The 19,004-nt window shown below is 41.1% G+C and overlaps 1 protein-coding gene across 1 annotated transcript; it reads left to right on the top strand.

Annotated features, from left to right (window-relative positions):
- The first annotated feature begins 12,905 nt into the window (after positions 1 to 12,905).
- On the top strand, positions 12,906 to 16,319 carry LOC122293691. The gene is made up of 7 exons (XM_043102200.1): positions 12,906 to 13,076; positions 13,420 to 13,798; positions 13,924 to 14,301; positions 14,455 to 14,574; positions 14,638 to 14,774; positions 14,904 to 15,071; positions 15,153 to 16,319. The coding sequence occupies exons 1-7, from the start codon at positions 12,906 to 12,908 to the stop codon at positions 16,317 to 16,319; spliced, it is 2,520 nt and encodes an 839-aa protein (XP_042958134.1).
- Positions 16,320 to 19,004: the final 2,685 nt, after the last annotated feature.

Below are 19,004 nucleotides of genomic sequence, written 5' to 3'. Positions count from 1 at the left end.
CATTGGCTGTTGCACACTGTTACGCCCCGTGTGGTGGGATTAGCCGTCTTTTAGACTTGATTCTGCCCGTGGCCATGAGTTGGGAATCAATTTCGTCAGGGTGCAGCACGAGGTGCATTACTAGTACTACTTATCTGGCATTGCAATCTGCCCAGTCCATTCCTTCGGTACCTTTCCATTCCATTCATATGGTCGTTACATATTTTCATACATTAAGCATTTAGTCTATTCATTCCTTTCGATCCTTTCATTCCTTTTCAGTCCATTTAGTCCTTTACAATTATTTCATTCAGTTCTTACAATTTTTTACAGTTCTTATAGTCCTTCAGTCCTTTCATTCAAAGAAGTCATTTTAAAAGCATGAGACATTTTAAAACAGTTTCTTCTGGTCGAGGCCCTCTCATTTCATTTCGTGAACATACATACAATACATACCACATATAGCATCTATCCACGTGCATACTCTTACATACTTTGGGTGTGTGAAAAGAAGCTGCCAAGGAGGGCCGTTACATATGTATACTTGAAAACTTATACTTAGCGTTTTTTCATAAAGCATGTTTTGTAAAGAAAAGCCTTTCGCTTTAATCTTCTTTTATTTAGAAAACTCTAGAAGAGTATGAACGCAATACTTACCTGGACTTCATGCCATACTCATTCCATGCAGTCCATTCGTATGCGTGTCAGATGGCAACCTACATGTATACACATAACCTTACGTCATTCTCTATCTAATGTATAAGCAACTATACTAAAAAAAGAACTATGCTTCACTTGAAACACTTTCCTTCCATCCCTAGGCTCTTACGTGCCATTTACTATGTTAAAACCTTCAGAGTATTATTTCTTAAAGTGAACCTTCGTGATTCACCTAAGGGTTAAGACACTAAGACCTTCATCTTATTCTACTATCAACAAAATGTTGACGCATGACTCAGACTGACTAAGTCATGCATCCCAATCCTAGGCAACTTACCCATTACTACCTTCATGTATCCTAGCCCATACTCAATTCTCATTCCCATCCATACATGCCACACAGCTTTAAGCCAACTCTGGGGCTAAAACACCGTGTAACTATGCTCAGGATAGATTACCCATTACATATAGTAAACCTGTCCGGCACACGTGTCTCGCCAGAGGCACATGTACCTGATCCCTTTTTCACCTAAGATCAACTTATAGTCCAATGAACACTCGCTTGTATAAACAAGCTACATACTCTGATACCAACTTGCTTAGACTTGGTCGGTAGGACTCTTCCTACTTTTCGGGCCTGCACAAGTTCATCCGGACACTTAACAAGACATGACCGCATCTACAATTATACATATGTCACGTCACATAACTCGAGACTAATCCCGAGTTACTGCACGACGCCCGTCATGTGATGCCCCCAAATCCCCATGCACGAACACGGGGAAATCGAGACGTCCGGATGATGACATCACGGGTCACCACCCTATCGACGTGTGCCAAGTGTGTGTATAAGCAACAATTGTGCATGAAGAAACACGCAGCGGATAGCGAAGTCATATAACTAAGTACTAGAATTTTTCTTATTTTAACACAAAACTGATCAAGACATCCATATTAAAATATTACAAAACACAAATATTATTTCAAAGCCAAATACAAAACATAAACTCGACTCAGAACTCCGGCGAAGCCGCATCCTCGGGCTCGACCTCCTCCTCCTCTTACTCGATCTCTACACCAAAATCTACGGTACCAGAAATGGTGCCGCAGGAAGTAAAATCCAAACACCACTAGATAAAAACATATAAACTCAAACAATATGCATGAAAGAAAAGCTAGTGCACATGTCCCGTAAAGCCATATTTTTCCACGCCAAAAACCCATTTGGCCCACAAAAACATATCGCTTAAAACCAAGCCTCGCTATTATCCCAGATAATGGCCCAAACCACCATTTTTCCAGAAAATGGATCAAAAACCTCAAAACCAAACTTTGCCATTTTCCCAGAAAATGGCTTGCATCCGAAAACCATAAAAACGATCCAATTATGCATGCACCATGATCTCCCCTAGGGATTATCCGCATACCCTGGCTCTGTGCCACACCGCAAGTAACGACTACGCGTGTGACACCTAAACGAGCGATGCCTAGACTTGCGCCAAGCGCGTACCTGGCCAAGCCATGCTCTAGTCCCCGCCACTCTAGGGACCACGGAGTCGACACGACAACGTTACTGTATCGTGCGATCAGGTCGTCGACCTAAACGAGCAATCCAGGAGATGTCACTCAGTATTATCTACTCTCAAGTGACCAAAGGAGCTCCACCGAGATAATAACCCATCCCGGCTTGGGCTCGTGAGACACACACACCCGAAATCCATTTACGCCAACAAAACACGATTTTCTCAATTAAAATCAAATGCGCATAAATGCAATATAAATGCAACCTCAAGGAATAAAACAACCAACCAATCCAAATCAACACATCAAGCAACTCCGTCCTCAATCCATCCGATCCCCGAACTCCTTGGACTCAGTCCAGAATCAACCAACCAACAGGAAATAATTTATTGTATGAGAAAAATATATTTAAATCTAAAAGTAGGGTTTGAAAAATACTTACAGCACTATATATTAATTTTCAATGGATCGGCGTGCAACAAACGGTGAAGGAAAAGCAATGTAACAGTCAAATTTCACTGTGGTCGTGGGTTGTAAAATACCCACTTTTGAATGGGGACAAACCAAAGCTCGGGATTGATAGGGAATGGCCTAAGGATGTTTATGAAGCTAAGGGAAGTGGAGTTTGGCCGTGAGTGGAGGCGAAAATGGCGGTAGGAGGCCAAAATACCCAAATTGGAGAGTTAGCTCGTGGGGACTATTCCGGGGACGGATCGAGGCCGAAAATGGGTGGGTTAGGATGGCAAGGAGTTGGTGATGAAGTGGTGAAGAGGTGGTGGTCAGAGGTGGAGCGACGGCGGCAAAACGGAGCAAAAGCCGTTCAGCTTGATGGTGACTTTCCAGCTAAACGGCGGCACGGTTGGGGATGAAAGTTGGTGGGGTGGTTCACCGGAGGAAGGGGAAGAGATTGGTGATGGTGGTGTGGCTCACGGCGCCGGCGAGCAGCGGGTCTGGGTGGCTGGACGTGAACGGTGTGAGGGAGAAGAGAGAGAGAAATTGCACGGGGGGGTCAACGCAAGGGGAAGAAAGGGAGGAAAAAAAAGAAAGAAAAAGAAAGGAAAGAGAAAAAGAGAAAAGGTAAAAGAGAAAAGAAAAGATGGAGGAAAGAAATAAGGTTAAACACAACATCAAATAAATTAAAAACCAATTTAAATACATTAATTTAAAATAAATAAACCAATATATTAATTAAATTAAAAACAACCCTTCAGTGAAAATATACGTAAAAGCGGGTCATCACATCCTCGCCCCCTTAAAAACAAATTTCATCCTCGAAATTTGTAAGATCAAACACCAACTTGACACAAGCCACATAATTCCACATAAAACCACATGTGACCAAAATTAAGAACGTACCGTTATTACTCAAACAAGTAGGGGTAATGCTCCCTCATGTCAGCTACTCTCTTCCAAGAGAAGTTATGAGCTAACGATCTCCCCATGCCACCTTAACCAAAGGTATCATCTTGGACCTCAACTGTTGCTCTTTCCAATCCATGATCTGCGACGGAACAACCTCATAAGTAAGGTCTGGTTGCAACTGAATACTCTTCGGGTCGACAAAGCGCGGCTCTTGTTGTCCAAAGCTCTTCTTCAAGGATGATACGTGGAAGACATCATGAATATCTCCAAAATATTCTGGCAAAGCAACTCTATAAGTGACGAACCCTACCTTCTTCAGAATCTGAAAAGGGCCAATATACCTCGGATCCAGCTTCCTCTTCTTACCAAAATGCTTAACTCCTTTCATGGGAGAGACTTTGAGATAAACCCAATTACCTTCTTCAAAAGATAACTCTTTCCTCCTGGTATCAGCGTAGCTTTTCTGACAACTCTGAGCTGCCGCCATTTTATCCCTAACGATCCGAACTTGGCTTTGCATTTCTTGAATTATTTCGGGTCCAATTATCCTACTCTCCCCGACTTAATCCCAACATAAAGGCGATCTGCACTTCCTCCCATAAAGAGCTTCATAAGGAGCCATCTGAATGGTCGCATGAAAGCTGTTATTATATGCAAACTCTATGAGCGGTAAGTGGTTTTTCCAACTCCCTTGAAATTCCATAACACATGCCTGCAACATATCTTCAAGGGTCTGAATGGTGCACTCTGATTGGCCATCTGTCTGCAGGTGATATGCAGTACTGAACTTCAACTTAGTACCCAATGCTACCTGCAAAATTTTTCAAAACTGACATAATACTCTTCGTTATGCCGTGCAACCGCACTATCTTCTTGACGTACAGCGGGTCAACTTACCCAAGGAATCGGTGTTATTAACAGGCAAGAAATGAGCACTCTTCGTTAACTGGTCAACAATCACCCAAACAGAATTTTTGCCACTAGGCGTCCTCGGTAAGCCCAATACAAAGTCCATCGTGATGTCATCCCATTTCCACTCAGGAATAGGGAGGGTTTGGAGCATACCTGCGGGTCTTTGACGGCCTTGACTTGACGGCATGTGTGGCATTTCTCAACATACAAGGCAATATCCCTCTTCATTCCATCCCACCAATAATTTTTCTTTAAGTCCTGGTACATCTTTGTATTGCCGGGATGAACTGAATAAGGGGCCGCATGAGCTTTTGCCATGATCCGCTCCTTGAATTCTGAATCTTTGGGAACCACTCTACGATCTCGAAACCGAAGAATTCCATCTTTATCCATACTATAGTGCAACGACCCTCGAGATTTTCTGACTCTTTTTTTGATATCTAGCAGCTTCAGATCCTTCCTTTGAAGAGTCTTCAATTCCTCAAAATCAATTACCCGAATATCAAGAACTGAAGATAATACCTCCACTTGCTGTGAACTCTCAATAAGGAGCCTTCTCATCCCACAAAGCAAAGAATCCAATTCTGACGGCTCGGCTTCATCTTCCAAGTGAGGTTTTCAGCTCAAAGCATCAGCAACGATATTTGTCTTTCCCGAATGATACTTGATCTCGGACTGGTAGTCACTGATTAACTCCAGCCATCGTCTCTGCCTCACATTCAAATTCTTCTTGGAAAACAAGTGCTTCAAGCTTCCCCATACAAAAAGTGTCACCAGATCTTGAGAGTAAAAACAATCACAGCCAATTCCAAATCGTGCGTCGGATAATTCTTCTCATGGTCCTTTAGCTGACGAGATGCATAAGCAATAACCCGTCCTTCCTGCATAAGGACACAACCCAATCTGAATCTAGACGCATCGCTGAAGACTACGAATGGCTTATGCAGTTTTGGGAGCGCTAACACTGGTGCAGTCGTCAACCTGTTTTTCGATTCTTGGAAGCTTCTCTCACCCTTATCTGACCAAACAAATTCTGCATTCTTCCTAGTCAACGCTGTGAGAGGTCCGGATAGGCGAGCAAATCCCTCCACAAATCTTCGGTAATATCCTGTAAGTCCCAAGAAACTTCGGATCTCGCGCATTGTAGTCGGACGCTACCATGACAAAATGGCTTCCACCTTACTAGGATCAATAGCCACTCCGTCTCGGGAAATCACATGCCCAAGAAATCTGACTTCCTCCAATCATAATTCACACTTGCTGAGCTAGGCATACAACTGGTTTTCTCTCAATTTCCCAAGAACTAGACGAAGATGATACACATGCTCTTCAAAATCTCGAGAATAAATCAGAATATCATCAATGAATACTACCACAAAGGAATCCAGATAAGGTTGAAATACCCGATTCATTAAATCCATGAAAGCAGCAGGGGCATTGGCTAATCCAAACGGCATCACCTTAAATTCATAATGCCCATATCTCGACCTGAAAGCAGTTTTGGGCACATCCTTGTCTCTTATCCTCAATTGGTAGTATCCCGACCTCAGATCAATCTTCAAGAAAACAGCTGCTCATTGAAGCTGATCAAATAAATCATCGATCCGTGTGAGAGGATATTTATTCTTGATGGTCACCTTATTTAATTCCCAATAATCAATGCATATACGGAGGGTTCTATCTTTCTTTTTAACAAACAGAACTGGCGCACCCCACGGCGAAGTACTTGGTTGAATGAACCCCTTATCTACCAGCTCTTGCAACTGAGTCTTCAACTCTTTTAATTCAGCTGGTGCCATGAAGTAAGGAGCTTTAGGTACAGGAGCCGCTCCAGGTTCCAAGTCTATAACAAACTCCATTTCTTGAATAGGGGGTAGCCTAGGCAAGTCATCCACAAACACGTTCGAAAATTCTTCCACAACAGGAATGTCTACCAAAGACTTCTTCTCAGATGGCGTAGACACCATCTGAACTAAGAAGGCTTTTGCTCCCCATGCAATCTCTCTTTTTGCTTGAATTGCCGATATAATTACCAACTTTTCTTTTAGCTTACTCCCCGCAAATTCCAAACATTCACCATCTGGAAACTGAAAGCTAATTACCCGACTTCTGCAATTAATACTCGTAGAATATCGGCATAACCAATCCATCCCGAGGATGATATCAAAACCCAACAGCTTAAACACCACCAAATCAGCATCCAAGAACCTTCCATCAAAATTTAATGGGCAGCCCAAAGCAACCTTGGAACACCACACCATTTCACCATTGGGTAGAGCCACTACCAATGACTTCGGCAAAGGTTTCGTGACCAAATTACACATCCGAGCAAACGTGGAAGATACAAATGACTGTGACGCACCGGAATCAAACAAAGTGCAAGCATAAAACTCATATAAACGGACTCTCCCTGAACCAAACACATAAACCCATGAAATCCAAATACACAAAGAAATCAAAGTACACCAAAAATCAAATCCAACATAAAATTAAATTAAATCCATACCTGCAATTACTCCAGCATCATGGGTCGCTGGTGCCTCATCATCCACATCTTCGGGTGTGACAGCATAAACCTGGGCTTGCACTGCTTGTCTTGGATTTGTTCTTCTACCGCGTCTACCTCCACGACTTCCTTGAACTGGCCTTGGACACTTATGAGCAAAGTGACCCTGCTGCCACAATTATAGCATCAAGCCCCACCAGAAGGGCACTCACCCACATGGGCTCTATTACAAACTCCACAAACTGGCACTCATCCTCCCATACGAACACCTGAGGACGCTTGTGGTCGAGTTCCGATCCACTGAACAAATTTCTGAGGCGAACCCGAGCTGCTTCCTTCACCAGAAAAACTCCGCCTCTTATGTCCTGGAGGGGAACCCATACTCAGATTATTCTCTCGCTCCACAAGGGTGGCCACATCCACTAAGTCCTGAAAAGTGGATATCCGGTGGCTAACTACCATACGGTGTATATCAAGGTGTAGTCCCTCCTGGAAAAGCTCGGCTCACATTTCCTCTGTGGCGAGGAGGTGGGGAGCAAATCGCCCAAGTTCTAAAAATCTCTAGGCATACTGTTCCACGGTCATGCTTCCTTGGACCAAGCTTGAGAATTCTCTTGCCTTTTGCTGCCTTACAGAAGCACTGCCAGGTTACAGCGGCAAAAGATCCCAACTCTACTTCTAGCATTACTTTCTTGGTATCCCACCAATCAGAAACGGTGCCTTGCAACAGATAGCTGGCGTAGAGCACTTGTTGCGTCTTAGTGCAACCACACACCTCAAAAGTTCTTTCCAAGTCTCTGACCCACTTTCTAGCTTGAAGTGGATCCTCTTCTCCAGTGAAGTGTGGAGTTCTATGCACCAGAAAGCGCTCATAGGTGCATCCGGCTTGCAGCATGCTACTAGGCCCTCCCTGATGTGGCCAAGGACCTCCTGGTTGTAGTCAAAGCCCTCCTTGTTGCGGCCAAGACCCTTCTTGTTGTGGCCAAGGACCCCCTTGTTGTGGCCAAGGTCCTCCTTGTTGTGGCCAAGGTCCTGCCTATTGTGGTCTAAAATTTTGCTGCATGAACTCCGTCATCTGCCGTATTGCTTGGGCTATGGAGTCATCTCTCGATGTATTGTCCCATGGCTCCTGAGTAGATTTCCTTGATCTCACCATTTTTTCCTACAACAACACAACCTTTGACCCCCTTTAAGAAAAACAAATAAAACCAACATAAAACTAAAAACCAAAACCAACACCACATAACAAGAAACAAAAAGAAACCAGCATGCAATAACATAACTAAATAAATAAAAACAAGCAAACAAGTTCAAACAAATAAAACAAATCAAATAACAACTTTACTTAACATAATTTTTAAAACACAACTTTAAAAACATTCTGGTACTCCCTACGGGACATGTGGTTTTACCTAGAGCCAAACCGCTCTGATACCACCTATGATGCCCCCAAATCCCCACGCACAAACATGGGAAAATTGAGACGTCTGGATGATGACATCACGGGTCACCACCCTATCGACGTGTGCCAAGTGTGTGTATAAGCAATAATTGTGCACGAAGAAATACGCAACGAATAGCAAAGTCATATAACTAAGTACCAGAATTTTTTTTAGTTTAATACAAAACTGATCAAGACATCCAAATTAAAATATTTCAAAACACAAATATTATTTCAAAACCAAATACAAAACATAAACTCCACTCAGAACTCCGACGGAGCTGCATCCTCGGGCTCAGCCTCCTCCTCCTCTTCCTCGATCTCTGCACCAAAATCTACGGTACCATAAATGGTGCCGCAGGTAAGTAAAATCCAAACACCACTAGATAAAAACATATAAACTCAAACAATATGCATGAAAGAAAAGCCAATGCACATGGCCCGTAAAGCCATATTTTTCCATGCATGCCAAAACCCCATTTGGCCCACAAAAACATATCGCTTAAAACCAAGCCTCGCCATCATCCCAGATGATGGCCCAAACCACCATTTTCCCAGAAAATGGATCAAAAACCTCAAAACCAAACTTCGCCATTTTCCCAAAAAATGGCCCGCATCCGAAAACTATAAAAACGATCCAATTATGCATGCACCATGATCTCCCCTAGGGATCATCTGCACACCCTAGCTCTGTGTCACACCGCAGGTAACGACTAAGCGTGTGACACCTAAACGAGCAATGCCCAGACTCGCGCCCAGCGCTTACCTGGCCAGGCCATCCTCTAGTCCCCGCCACTCTAGGGACTACAGAGTCGACACGACAGCGTTACCGTGCCCTGCGACAACCCAGGGGATGTCACTTAGTATTATCTACTCCCGAGTGACCAGAGGAGCTCCACCGAGATAATAACCTATCCCGACTTGGGCGCGTGAGACACACGCACCCGAAATCCATTTACGCCAACAAAACACGATTTTCTCAATTAAAATCAAATGCGCATAAATGCAATATAAATGCATCCTCAAGGCATAAAAAAACCAACCAATCCAAATCAACACATCAAGCAACTCTGTCCTCAATCCATCCGACCCCCGAACTCCTCGGACTCAGTTCGGAATCAGCCAATCAATAGCAAATAATTTATTGTATAAGTAAAATATATTTAAATCTAAAAGTAGGGTTTGAAAAATACTTACAGCACTATATATTAATTTTTGTTGGATTGAGGTGCAGCAAACAGTGAAGGAAAAGTAACGTAATAGTGAAATTTCACTGCGGCCGTGGGTTGTAAAATACCCACTTTTGAACGGGGACAAACCAAAGCTCAGGATTGATAGGGAATGGCCTAAGGATGTTTATGAAGCTAAGGGAAGTAGAGTTTGTCTGTGGGTGGAGGCGAAAACGGCGGTAGGAGGCCAAAATACCCAAATCGGAGAGTTAGCTCGTGGGGACTGTTCCGGTGATGGATCGAAGTCAGAAATGGGTGGGATAGGACGGCAAGGAGTCGATGATGAAGTAGTGAAGAGGTGGTGGCCGGAGGTGGAGCGACGACGGCAAAACGGAGCAAAAGCCGTTCGGCTTGATGGTGATTTTTGGCTAAACGGCGGCACGGTTGGGGATGAAAGTTGGTGGGGTGGTTCACCGGAGGGAGGGGAAGAGATTGGTGGTGGTGGTGTGGCTCACAACGCCAGCGAGTGGCGGCTCTGGGTGGTTGGACGTGAACGGCAGAGGGAGAAGAGAGAGAGAAATTGCACGGGGGGGTCGACGCAAGGGGAAGAAAGGGAGAAAAAAAAGAAAGAAAAAGAAAGGAAAGAGAAAAAGAGAAAAGGGAAAAGAGAAGAGAAAAGAAAAGATGGAGGAAAGAAACGAGGTCCAGTCCTCACTCCAGAAACCAAAACTGATCCGCCGAAAACGATATTAAAAACGGTAAAACGACTAAATAAATTAAACACAACATCAAATAAATTAAAAACCAATTTAAATACATTAATTTAAAATAAATAAACCAATATATTAATTAAATTAAAAACAACCATTTAGTGAAAATACACGTAAAAGCGGGTCATCACACGTCATGCTCCCGCTGCGCTACTCTTACACTTTTCTACCACTTCACACATACTCTCAACCATAAGTCAACCACAAGGTGACACCCATTACCTCAGACTACAGGCCACATCACAGTTATTTTAGGACACAGTTACACAGTTTCCAATGCTACACAATATACTTTACACTCCTCAACTACGCAACCATCCTTTTATTTGTGACACGCTATACGGTGCATCGCTACACAACATGGAGTACGCATCGGATGTACTCTATTCGCTACATCACTTATTAACATGATGCACATCACAATGTGCATCGCTACACGACACAGAGCACACGCCACATGTACTCTCTTCACTCTACGCCACATGTCACTACGGCGCACGTCACACGTCACACGGTGCATCGCTGCACTACATAGAGTACACTACACATGTACTCCTTTCAAACCCCACGTTGCATCACAACTATGGCATATACCTCACACCCATACCTCACAACACAGTCCACAACATTACACAGTTTCTAAAGTAAATCTTTCAAACCAGAATTTAGTTCTTTCTCTCAATATTAAACTATCTAAAACAAAACAATAAAATATTCATTCAACTCCCCCTAAATTTTACAATACCAAGAAATCAATCCTCCAATTGCTCCTCTAACTCTCCCGTTTTGTCACTGATCTAACAAGGTTCAAACCTCATCATCATCAAAATCAAAAGAATAAATATACCAAGCCTATGTGTGCCGAGATGTGGACACTAAGAAAGACCCTGATTTGACATTGTTAAAACTCCATTTGATCTTAACTCAACCATACATTTTGATAAACCTAATGTATGAGTATGAATGCATAATGCCATAACCCACCAAGATCCATCCTAAATACATGATTTTTTTTTATGAGAAACTCAAAACTCAAATGACAAATTTAATCCCAACACAACAAAACCAATCCAAAACTTCAACATGCACTCGATACCGAACCACAATCTCAAACAAGAGGACAACCAAACCTTAGAGGCCGAGGAAATAATGGAGTAGAGCACTTACTGTGCCTTAGAATCATGTAAACAAGGAGGTCTACTTGATTTCTAAAGACCAGAGTGCTGTAAAACATGAGAGGGTGAGGAGTTGTATTCATCTATGTCACGTAGCGAAGTGAGAGAGCCATGGATGAGTATGAGAGGAAGTATCGAGGCTGGGGAGGGTCATGACTTATTTCCAACTAAGACTGGAACTTTGCTAAAACATATAGCATGCACGTGACTTACCCATCACTGCGCAAAGTCCCACTAGGACTTAAACTTTAGTAACTTAACACTCAGACTCCATATGTATGACCATGAGAAAAAAAATGTAGAAAAATTAAACAAAACCAAAAGCAAACTATGTTCACTTGCAAAAAATGCCATATGTAAAAAATAAAAAGTCACAAAAATAAAAGATTAATAAAATACCATAAAGGCTAACCCACACCCTCAAAAATAATTTTAAGCAACTTAATTCTCTTGAAGCCAATTCACTTGCCTAAATGCACCAAGTGTCCAAGCACAATGTACCACTCACACAATCATCTTTGAAAGAGGTTCATACTCTCTTATTTGAGATAAAGAGCCAAAAAAAAAAAAGGGTGTGGACAGACCACAAAGTCATCATGACCAAAGTCTATGTGGGTGTGTGAGTGAGGCAACTTACTACCACCATCAAATATTTAAATATATATTTATTTTGCCCTCTTTTTTCTTATTTCTTTCGCATAGATACTTCCAAATGAGTTATCTTTGACCTTAAAAGTCAAATTTTATGCTAGGGCCTAGATATTTGATAGAGTATCTCTTCCAAACATTGTTCACTGTTATAAAGGCTATCTCAAGTGTAGGAGGATGTCGTGTAATAATAGGAATAAAATTTCTAAATCGTCTCCTTGGAAAAATTTGTTTAAATTCAAACTCGTATAAAGTGGTGAAAAATTTCACAAACAAAAGTGGTGGTATGTACAATGAATGGAAGAGTGCAACGGAAATAAAAAGGTATTAGTCATAGACTAGATTCATATTTTTAAATTTTTGAGTGTCGAAATGGAATATAAAAGACTTAACAAATTGAAATTAACAATTAAGTACTCAACTACTCTAAACAATTTTAATTAATCTGAAAATTAAATAATAAAACTAAATTTATTTTTAAGTCCTAATTAAACTTTAATCAATCTAAAATGTAATTGTAAGGCATATTTAATGGAAGCTTAAAGAAACAAAAAAAAAATAACTAACATAAAATAAAATAAACAGTAAATAAAATGCCCAAACTTTTTAAGACAAAAATATCAAGAGTACACCATAAATTTCAAATTGAAATTAAATAAAAAGTAGGAAATGAAAAGAGCAATGGATGAAGATGGAAAGTAGTAGAGGAGAAAGCCGGAGTGGTAGTTGGACCCCAAAGGAGCTCTTCAAGCTATGGCGTGAATGAATCCAGAAGAAAAATCTACGGTGCTGAAGTATGCTGTTACGGGTGCTTGGGGGCAGGCCTTGAGAGGAGGAAGGTTGGTGATGAGTGGTCTGTGGAGAAGTTGTGTGACAGATGCAATAGAGTATCAGATTGCAGAAGAGAATAACGGCCTTAACAACCTTGAAGATGTGGGAAGATGGAGGAATACGACGTGCAGTCTAGGCTAAGTAATTCTTTTAATAAAACGGTGCGTTTAGCTTTAGTGAGGAATGCTATAAGTAGCTTTGTAAGTATATGGGTTCGTTTTATGTTTTACTTCCTGCGTTTTAGTCTATTAGCTATACGGTGAGTTTTAATTCTTAGAATTCAGTTTCATGCTTCTGCAACTGTAAAAGCAGTAGCCATCTCCGTGTAATATCATCTGGAGTTTGAGTTATGAAGTTAGTGAATTGGAGGTTGAGAGCTCCTCGAAAGTTCTCTGTCAAGATTCAAGAATGGAATCTTGCATTTGATCATTGAATCTTGTTCCAGTTGTTTGCATTTTGGGAAGTGAGGTTCTGTTCTTGGTATCAAGAACCTTACAAGTGGTATCAGCAGTCGGCGATCCTTGGACAAGGCGTTCTAATGGCAGAGGGTACGCGTGTAGCGTTGAAAGGTCACCAAGAAACAACTCACAAGCAACAAGATCTGGTTCAGAAGCAATTGGAAGGTCATCAGCAGGCAATTGCTGGTATAACAGAGAGGTTAGATCACTTTGCGAATGTTTTGAGTTCCTTGGTTGAATCTATAAATGTTAATTCATTTAGAGATCGTGAGGTATCTACTGAGCCTAGAAATCATGAGGAGCGGACTGTGTTTCAAAGAAGTGTTAGGTTGGACTTTCCACAATTCAGTGGAAATGATCCTTCGGGTTGGGTTTTTAAAGCAAATCAATACTTTGATTGCTTTCAAATACCTTTCCATCAAAAGTTGATGGTAGCCTCGCAACATATGCAAGGAGAGGCATTGGTGTGGTATGAAATGCATTGGACTCAGGGCAGTTTAATTCATGGGAATCAATGGTGGTTGCCTTGCAAGGGAGATTTGGACCATCAATGTTTGATGACCTAATGGAGGCTTTGACTAGGCTGAAGCAAACTACTTCAATTAGTTTGTACACTTCACAATTTGAAGCCTTGGGTTTATCTGGAAGACATAAGATGAGCTGTTTTATTAGTGGGTTGATGGATGAGATTCGTATACCTGTGAAGATGTTCAATCCATTAAATCTTGGAGCTGCCTTTGGTTTAGCTAAACTGCAGGAGGAGTACGTGTTGTCTTCAAGGAAGTCTTGGAGGCAAACTAGTCATTTTGCTGATAAGTGGCCAGTTTACAATGAAAGGCTTGTAGATTCGTCGAGTAGAGGCCAGAAGGGTTTGTTTCCATTAAGAAAAGTCAATCCTGAGGAGATGGATGAAAAGAGAAAAAAGGGGCTATGTTTCCATTCTTCTGAGAAATAGAATCATAATCATGTGTGTAAGAGTTCTCGGGTGTATTTTTTACATGGTGATCCTTGTGAGAGTCCAGAAGTCATTCAGTCTGTAGAGGAACTTGAGGCACAGTTACTGCCTGAACAGCAAAATGTGTTGAAGGAAGGGTCAGAAGAACTTGAAGTTTCCATTCATGCCATTTCTGGTTGTATTAACAGTAATGCCATGAAGTTGTTGGGCAAAATTGGTTCATAGTCTTGTGAAATTCTTGTGGATTCAGGAAGTACACACAATTTCTTGGATCCATTGGTAGTTAAAGCAGCAAAGTTAAAAGTGATGGAAGATAGAAATCTTCAAGTTAAGGTAGCTAATGGTACTAAAATTGCTACTCAAGGAAGATGTGAGGAAACAATAAGGGTACAGGGGACTAAATTTTTGGTTCCTTTTCATGTATTGACATTGGGGGGTTGTGACATAGTGCTGGGGGTCCAATGGCTTCGAACCTTGGGTCCTATTCAATGGGATTTTAATAATATGTCCATGCAGTTTGAAGTTGCTGGTAAGAAATTACTTCTACAAGGGCTACTGTCTGAAAAAGTCCAAGTAGAACCTACAGTAAAAATGTTGAAATCTTCCTTTGTGAGACAAGAGGGATGGTTGTTACAATTGGTAGCCATTGATGAAAAGCAAGCTAGAGCTGAAGTTTTACCAGAAGTTGAGGAAGTGTTGCAATAGTTTCAAACTGTTTTTGAGGAACCAATTGGTTTACCTCCTAATCGAGCTTGTGATCACCAGATTGTATTAAAGGAAGGCACTACTCCAGTTTCAGTAAGACCATATAGGTATGTTCATTACCAAAAGACTGAAATTGAGAAGATTGTGCAGGATTTATTGAGTAATGGAGTGATTCGACCATGCCAAAGCCCTCTTTCATCACCTGTCCTTTTGGTTAAAAAGGCTGATGGCACTTGGAGAATGTGCATTGACTATAGGGCCCTCAATCAAGAAAATGTCAAGGATAAATTTCCCATCCCTGTGATCGATGAACTCCTGGATGAATTGCATGGTGCAAGATATTTTTCTAAGCTTGATTTGAGGTCAGGCTATCACCAAATCAGGGTGAGGGAAGAAGACATTTCTAAGACTGCATTTAGAACTCATGAAGGCCACTATGAGTTCTTGGTAATGCCTTTTGGGCTTACCAATGCACCTACCACATTTCAAGGGTTAATGAATCATGTTTTTAAACCCTTTCTTAGAAAATTTGTCCTCGTCTTTTTTGATGATATCTTGATATATAGTCAAGATTTAAAGGAGCATTTGGTGCATTTACAAACAGTTCTATCTGTTTTGCAACAGAATACCTTATTTGCCAAGAAGTCTAAATGTAGATTTGGGGCTGTTGAAGTAGACTACTTAGGCCATATCATCTCGGGAGATGGAGTTAAAGCAGACCCTACAAAGATTTCAGCAATGGTGGAATGGCCTACTCCTAAAACAGTGAAGGCTTTAAGGGGTTTTTTGGGCCTAACTGGCTACTACAGAAAATTAGTAAGAAATTATGGCTCAATAGCTGCCCCATTAACAGATTTGTTGAAGAAGAATGCTTTTCAGTGGTCATTGGAAGCTGAGGAAGCCTTTAAATTGTTGAAGGAAGCTGTATCTAGTCCACCAGTGTTAAAGCTGCCAGATTTTAGCAAGGAATTTACCATAGAGTGTGATGCATCAGGAGTGGGATTAGGTGCTGTGCTAATGCAAAATAATCAGCCTATAGCTTTCTTTAGTAAAGTTTTAAAAGGGAAGGCACTATTACTTTCCACATATGAGAAGGAATTCTTGGCAATTGTATGTGCAGTGGGGAAGTGGAGGCCTTATTTGCTTGGGCAAACTTTTAAGATCAAAACTGATCAGCAAGCTTTAAAGTATTTGCTTGAACAGAAGATAGCTACTGAAGCTCAATAGAAATGGATTACAAAGCTCATGGGTTATGACTTTCGAGTGGAATATAAGAAAGGGAGAGATAACAAGGTAGCTGATGCACTTTCTAGGAAAATGGAGGAAGATGCAGCAACTCTAGCCTTGATTTCTTTTCCCACTCCAATTTGGTTGACAGAATTGAAAGAAAGTTATGTTCACTCTGTGGAAATTTCTGACATGATAAATGCTTTGCAACATGGTACACAGGTTCCTAAGGAATTTACCTTACAGCAGGGATTATTGCTCAGAAAAGGGAAGATTGTAATTGTGCCTGGATCTTCTTTTCAGAGAAAGATATTACAGTTTATTCACCACAGTCCTTAAGCAGGCCACTTGGGTTACCATAAAACATTACAAAAAGCAAGGTCAGAATTTTTTTGGCCTAAAATGAGAAGGGATGTTAAGCAGTTATTAAAGGAGTGTCAGGTTTGCCAAGTTAATAAGACAGAGAATGTGCTTCCAGCTAGGTTACTTCAGCCCTTGCCCATCCCTCAAGATCCTTGGCTTGACATTGCTATGGATTTCATTGAGGGATTACCTTCTTCCAGTAACATGACAGTTATTTTCACTGTGGTTGATCGATTAACTAAGTTTGGCCATTTTTTTCCATTAGCTCATCCATATACAGCTTCTAAAGTGGCAGATGTTTTCTTTTCTGGAGTGTTTAAGCTTCATGGACTGCCTAAGACCATAGTGTCTGATCGTGATGTGGTTTTTACAAGTTCATTTTGGAAAGAACTCTTCAGGCTGCAAAGGACAACTTTGGCAATGAGTTCAGCTTACCATCCACAATCTGATGGTCAAGCAGAGGCTTTGAATAAAGCTGTTGAGGCTTATTTGAGAGCTTATTGTAGCTCCAAACCCAAGAGTTGGTCTTCATGGTTACCTATGGCAGAATGGTGCTATAATACTACTGTGCATTCCTCAACTGGGCTGTCACCATTTCATGCTTTGTATGGCAGACCCCCTCTAAGACTGTTGACTTATGTGGCTGGCACCACTGCCAATGTTGCTGAAGATCATCATTTGAAGAATAGAGAGCAGATTCTAGGCTTGTTGAAAGAAAATTTAAAAAAGGCCCAGGATAGAATGAAGATTTATGCAGATCACAAAAGGTCTGAAAGAATTTTTCAAGAAGGAGATTGGGTTTATCTTAAGTTGCAGCCCTATAGATAGAAATCAATTTCCATGAGACATAATATGAAGCTTGCTCCGAGGTATTATGGTCCCTTTCAAGTACTTCATAAGATCGGCACAGTTGCTTATAAGTTGAGTTTGCCATCATCATCAAGAATCCATCCTGTTTTCCATGTCTCATGCCTCAAGAAAAAAATAGGAGACCAGATTTCTCCCTTATCTACTCTTCCACTAGTTGATAGTGAGGGATGTATTCAACCTGAGCCTGAACAGATTCTGGACAGAAGAATGAAGAAGGTCAGAAATTTTGCTGCCACTGAAGTTTTGGTGAAATGGGTAGGAGCTGGCATGGAAGATAACACATGGGAATTATTGTACAAATTGAAGTCTTTGTATCCTCATTTAATAGGCATAGTTTTATGAACTGTTACGGGTGCCTTGGTGGCAAGGCCTTGAAGAGGAAGGGATTGTTACGGGTGCTTGGGGGCAGGCCTTGAGAGGAAGAAGGTTGATGATGAGTGGTCTGTGGAGAAGTTGTGTGACAGATGCAGTAGAGTATCAGATTGCAGAAGAGAATAACGGCCTTAACAACCTTGAAGATCTGGGAAGATGGAGGAATACGACGTGCAGTCTAGGCTAAGTAATTCTTTTAATAAAACGGTGCGTTTAGCTTTAGTGAGGAATGCTGTAAGTAGCTTTGTAAGTGTATGGGTTCGTTTTATGTTTTACTTCCTGCATTTTAGTCTATTAGCTATATGGTGAGTTTTAATTCTTAGAATTCAGTTTCATGCTTCTGCAACTATAAAAGCAGTAGCCATCTCCGTGTAATATCATCTGGAGTTTGAGTTATGAAGTTAGTGAATTGGAGGTTGAGAGCTCCTCGAAAGTTCTCTGTCAAGATTCAAGAATGGAATCTTGCATTTGATCATTGAATCTTGTTCCAATTGTTTGCATTTCGGGAAGTGAGGTTCTGTTCTTGGTATCAAGAACCTTACATATGCCTAGGAAAAAAATATATTGCCATCCAGTTCAAAGTCCCAATACCGTGCGGCGTGAATTCAACCCCCAAGAGAATAAAAAGCGTGTTGTGAAAATGCCCAATTACAAATGAAAAATGGTGCGGCGTTGGGTGAATGCCCCAAAAGGAAAAATGTGTGTTGCAGCGCTGAGTGAATTGGCTGAACCCAAAAGAAATCGTGCCAGGTCAAAACACAAAGAATGAAATCCCCTTTTTATCCGTGCGGCATGCCCTTTAACCCAAAAATGATAGGTCTTCAATTTGGGTCCCGTCCCCTTTAAGTCCCTTTTTGTTTCTTAGCCTCTATAAAAAAAATTAGAAATAAAATAAAATAGAAATAAAAAGAAAATATCAAAAATATGTTGTGCATGTAAAAGAATATTGTCCAATTAAATCACAAGTTATAATAATAAGCAAAAACCATGCTATTTATCAATTTAAATCACAACTCGGATTTATGCATCTTAATCATTTTTCCATCTAAACCAATAATAATGTAATGAAAAAATTAAAAT

This window comes from Carya illinoinensis, chromosome 14 (genome assembly GCF_018687715.1).
Source record: "Carya illinoinensis cultivar Pawnee chromosome 14, C.illinoinensisPawnee_v1, whole genome shotgun sequence".
Taxonomy (NCBI): Eukaryota; Viridiplantae; Streptophyta; class Magnoliopsida; order Fagales; family Juglandaceae; genus Carya; species Carya illinoinensis.
Note: the sequence above shows the minus strand (reverse complement) of the source record. Positions and strands in the feature narration are given on the sequence as shown.

Excerpts from the sequence above, each read along its gene's own strand:
- LOC122293691 (XM_043102200.1), top strand. The coding sequence starts at position 12,906 with ATGAATCCAGAAGAAAAATCTACGGTGCTGAAGTATGCTGTTACGGGT. Across the intron at positions 14,775-14,903 it reads GATGTGAGGAAACAATAAGG|TTTGAAGTTGCTGGTAAGAA; the intron begins GTACAGGGGACT and ends ATGTCCATGCAG. Across the intron at positions 15,072-15,152 it reads GAGCTGAAGTTTTACCAGAA|ATTGTATTAAAGGAAGGCAC; the intron begins GTTGAGGAAGTG and ends TGTGATCACCAG.